The sequence below is a fragment of the Pecten maximus genome, chromosome 16 (genome assembly GCF_902652985.1).
Source record: "Pecten maximus chromosome 16, xPecMax1.1, whole genome shotgun sequence".
Lineage (NCBI taxonomy): Eukaryota > Metazoa > Mollusca > Bivalvia > Pectinida > Pectinidae > Pecten > Pecten maximus.
In genome coordinates this window covers 35,797,829-35,803,038 of record NC_047030.1, presented here as the reverse complement: position 1 = coordinate 35,803,038, position 5,210 = coordinate 35,797,829, and the positions used below count along the sequence as shown (strand labels likewise).

At 34.9% G+C, this 5,210-nt stretch overlaps 1 protein-coding gene across 1 annotated transcript; it reads left to right on the top strand.

Annotated features, from left to right (window-relative positions):
* The first annotated feature begins 757 nt into the window (after positions 1–757).
* On the top strand, positions 758–4,944 carry LOC117314752. The gene is made up of 2 exons (XM_033868847.1): positions 758–1,104; positions 3,546–4,944. The coding sequence occupies exons 1-2, from the start codon at positions 1,102–1,104 to the stop codon at positions 4,683–4,685; spliced, it is 1,143 nt and encodes a 380-aa protein (XP_033724738.1). The 5' UTR covers positions 758–1,101; the 3' UTR covers positions 4,686–4,944.
* The last annotated feature ends 266 nt before the right edge of the window (positions 4,945–5,210 follow it).

The window sequence follows — 5,210 nt, the reverse complement described above, 5'->3', positions numbered from 1 at the left end:
TTTGAGTATTTACCATGAAAACAAAGAAAAATTAATTATTAGATTGTAATGGTGAATTTTATTGTGTCTGATTTTGTTTGGTTTTAGATATAGGAGTATTTATGTTTTTGTAGTATCGAGCGCAACATGTTTGATGTTATATTTGATATTTGTTGTATTTAGTGTTCGACCTTGGAGAGAGAAATCAGCCAATTGTTCGTCGTGCTTAATCCTTTAGATTTGTCCGGTATTTTAACAGACTTTAGTCCCTTGGATAATTAAATGCCTGACACTGGTCTAAAGTATCGTAAGAAAAAATAAATAACAATATATACATTTTTATTTGTTTTTTTAAATTGCTGAAGCCTATATGATGTTTTCGTTATTTGTTAAGTATGAATTTAATTTGCCATATAACTTGAAAATTACAGACTGCGTTAAGCAAATGCCGTAAAGTGTGAACAGTGACTAGATGTAAAAGGGAAGCCCTACGATTCGTGATGAAATAGATCCATTCAGTTAAATGTGACCTTTGTATTGTTGTAATATGTGTTAATCGAGAATATATTATTGTCGGTAGGATAATGATACTTTTGAGCGAGGTTAATCTAATCCTTGATTACTCTACATTTCAAACAGACAAATCACCTGGATATTTAAATCGGTCAGGGCTACACTTTCCCGTACTTTTTTTCTCTCTGCAGAGCTTTGCCGTACTTTTATAGAAATGCTGGGTGAGGCCGTTGGGGTGGCAGGAAATGCCTTCATGTAGGTTTGGGGTGGCGGAAAATGGTTTCCCGTGGGTTTTGGAGGGGCTGGGGTATGAAGGGGCAGTGACAACCCCACTTTACTACTACTCACAAATCCATCATACAACCCCGACGTGACAACGATACTTCAATTAATTCCAGGGATTTGGATCGGAGTTCGGTAACAGCTTAGTAAGACTAAGTATGTATATTGTAAATAGAATGACAATCCTTCAAAGCCGCACAATTACATAAGTCATGTTCAGTCGTCGTTCAGATCGGTAAACACCAGTGCCCTTTTTATCTTGGTATACAAGGTGGAACCGAAGACATCTCCACATCCCTGCTTGTGATTTCAGACTAAGTACCGAACATGGTACGTATTTATAATGAAACAGTACGTTTATACAAATTCAAAGATGGCACTTGAATATATTAGCATAATAGAACTCATGTATGAAAATATCAAAGTTATAGCAATCAGATGGTTAAGTTGATAAAAATCAATGTTGTAGCGATCAGATAGTTTATTTGATAAAAATCAACGTTGTAGTGATCAGATAGTTTAATTGATAAAAATGAACGTTGTACCGATCACATAGTTTAGTTGATTAAAATCACCGTTGTAGGGATCAGATAAATTAGTTGATATAAATCAACGTCGTAGCGATCAGATAGTTTAATTGATAAAAATCAACGTTGTAGCGATCAGATAGTTTATTAGATAAAAATCAACGTTGTAGTGATCAGATGGTTTATTTGATAAAAATGAACGTTGTACCGATCACATAGTTTAGTTGATTAAAATCACCGTTGCAGTGATCAGATAGTTTAATTGATAAAAATCAACGTTGTACCGATCACATAGTTTAGTTGATTAAAATCACCGTTGCAGTGATCAGATAGTTTAATTGATAAAAATCAACGTTGTACCGATCACATAGTTTAGTTGATAAAAATCAACGTTGTAGCGATCAGATAGTTTAATTGATAAAAATCAACGTTGTAGCGATCAGATAGTTTAATTGATAAAAATCAACGTTGTAGCGATCAGATAGTTTAATTGATAAAAATCAATGTTGTAGTGATCAGATAGTTTAATTGATAAAAATGAACGTTGTACCGATCACATAGTTTAGTTGATTAAAATCACCGTTGTAGGGATCAGATAAATTAGTTGATATAAATCAACGTTGTAGCGATCAGATAGTTTAATTGATAAAAATCAACGTTGTAGCGATCAGATGGTTTATTAGATAAAAATCAACGTTGTAGCGATCACATAGTTTAGTTGATTAAAATCACCGTTGTAGGGATCAGATAAATTAGTTGATATAAATCAACGTCGTAGCGATCAGATAGTTTATTAGATAAAAATCAACGTCGTAGTGATCAGATAGTTTAATTGGTGAAAAAACTCAACGTTGTAGCGATCAGATGGTTTATTAGATAAAAATGAACGTTGTACCGATCACATAGTTTAGTTGATTAAAATCACCGTTGTAGGGATCAGATAAATTAGTTGATATAAATCAACGTTGTAGCGATCAGATAGTTTAATTGATAAAAATCAACGTTGTAGCGATCAGATAGTTTAGTTGATTAAAATCACCGTTGTAGGGATCAGATAAATTAGTTGATAAAAATCAACGTTGTAGCGATCAGATAGTTTAATTGATAAAAATCAACGTTGTAGTGATCAGATAGTTTAATTGACCAAAATGAACGTTGTACCGATCACATAGTTTAGTTGCTAAAAATCAACGTTGTAGCGATCAGATAGTTTAATTGATAAAAATGAACGTTGTACCGATCACATAGTTTAGTTGATCAAAATGAACGTTGTACCGATCACATAGTTTAGTTGCTAAAAATCAACGTTGTAGCGATCAGATAGTTTAATTGATAAAAATCAACGTTGTAGTGATCAGATGGTTTATTAGATAAAAATCAACGTTGTAGCGATCAGATAGTTTAATTGATAAAAATCAACGTTGTAGTGATCAGATAGTTTAATTGATAAAAATCAATGTTGTAGCGATCAGATAGTTTAATTGATAAAAATGAACGTTGTACCGATCACATAGTTTAGTTGATCAAAATGAACGTTGTACCGATCACATAGTTTAGTTGCTAACAATCAACGTTGTAGCGATCAGATAGTTTAGTTGATAAAAATCAAAACCTATTGAGTTCTTATCACCATGTCATTGTTGTAATTTCTCATCTGCTATTACAAACAAATCTGGGATAAGGTGCCAGGTGTTCACAATGAAGACTTATTTGATGCAATATCTGTGTGTGATATAAACAATTCACCTTGGGGTAGGTAAATGCAAAATGCGAGGCATATGTTTTATCCTATCCAGTCACTGGGTAAAAAATGAAAATAGTTTTGCTTAAGTTCACAGAACTTATATGGGAGTAAAAATGATTGTGCAGTTTCTGGCAAAGAAGTAATAGAGTAATAATGGACAATGTTCTTCCAAACTTGAAATTGTATAGGTCACAATGACTGCATAAGGATTTTGAGCATGATATTTAACTCTGTTTTTGACTAGATCAACATGTCAACCAAAAGTAGGGAACAATTTATTCGCGTTAGTATGGAAGATCGTGTCGTCGAACTTATCAAAGATATTGGTGTATTTCCTGTGGACAGTAAAGTAAAGCTACAGAAATTCGCCAAATAGAAACCAAAATTCTAAACATTCTCACTACTACGTTATATTTTCTCTGAAAATTTGAGTCGATCAACATAATAATCACTGTGTCACTTTATTATTCTGCACATCAACATTTTTTTTCCATTTACAGAGACTGAAGGTTGTTTACATTACCAGAGCATGCGTATGTATGGTAGTTTTCCTGCTATTGAATAGTTTCAATTATGAGAAAGAAAGCCAACCTACTACTGCACCAGACCAACAAAATGACACCGCAGTGGTAAATGTCTCAGAAATATATGATGCAATGGACCGTGTATTTGTAGAGGCGTCGGTACTGAAAGGCTATCTCGTTTATAATTGTGACGACCAACATCTGGGCTACTGTGGAGGGTGGTCGGACCGGATGTCGGGCATGTTTAGTGCCTACGTCATTTCCGTGATATTACGTAAACATTTCCTCATACAATATACACGATCAAGTAATTTGACAGATTATCTAATTCCAAATACTTTTGACTGGAGATACAACTCGTCCATACTAACAGGGAAGTCGTCCGACTATCACGATTTAGTCAACAAAGCTCCAAATGTTATCACGACGGCGGACATAAAAGGACTTCAGAAAATGTTTTCGAAGGACGTCAATTTTGTACGTATTAACTGGGACTACACTCTTCACTTTAGAAGGTTCCCAGGTTTACATAATCTTATTCCATGGCTGTTTGAATTGCATTTTGCCGACATTTATTTGAAATTTTTCCACACCCTTTTCAAACCTACGAAAATTATCAGTGAAACAGTAAATAAAGTTGTACAACATGTTCCAAAACTTGCATGCGCTCATATCCGTATGGGCGGAAGTGAAACGATAATAGGGGATAATAAACAAACAGACGAGAGACAGCTGAAATACATCTGGAACCTTCTAATGACAATGAAAAATGAAAGCTATCACATATTCCTAGCGACAGACGCGGAATATGTGCGGGACAGAGCCAAGGCGTTGTTCAAACACATCCTGGAAGCTGATGGACGAATCCTGCACGTGGACTGGGGCGCCAAAGGGGAAGGTTTGGTTGGTGGTTACAGAAAAGTTGTCGTGGACTTCTTAGTTCTCACGAAATGTGATGTTTTAGTGTTAACGAAAAGTGGATTCGGAATAATGTCCTCCTATCTCAACACCAAGGTTTCCGACCAGTACTGTCTAACAATACACGGGGTGGTCGTGCCATGTTCCCGATACAATGTTCATAGTTACTTTCCGGGAGACATACTCTCGCCAATCTAGTAAAATGGACGTTTGTCATGAATTAGGATTATATTCTGGTATAATGACATTAAAGCTAATTAATCTGTTCTTTATTGATGAATTTCTGTCCAGTAATTAATGGAATCATATAACTTATATATCCTTAAAGGAATATCCGAATTACAATGTAACGCTATAGTATAGAATTAGCGATACTTGGTCTTATTAACCCAACAAAGAAATATCGACCGAGGTAGTATTTTTTCATATCTTCAAATAAACGAATAATTATTATGAGGTGAAATTCATTTGTTTGTTATCATTTATTGCTTATTTTAGATTATGTCATCAAGCACGTATTCGGCATACAAAGCCGAAGACACTCGGGTCAGTAAAATGCCATTATGTCTGCGTATACCAAGGATAAGTCGAACCATCGGCTAAGTCGAATATTTTGCTTGGTTCCGTCGACTTCGACTTATCCGACGTTTACTGGTGGAATCTCAACAAAACGTTTCTTTTTCTTGCTCACGATCTGTCTCAAAACATCGATTCGTTCCCTCA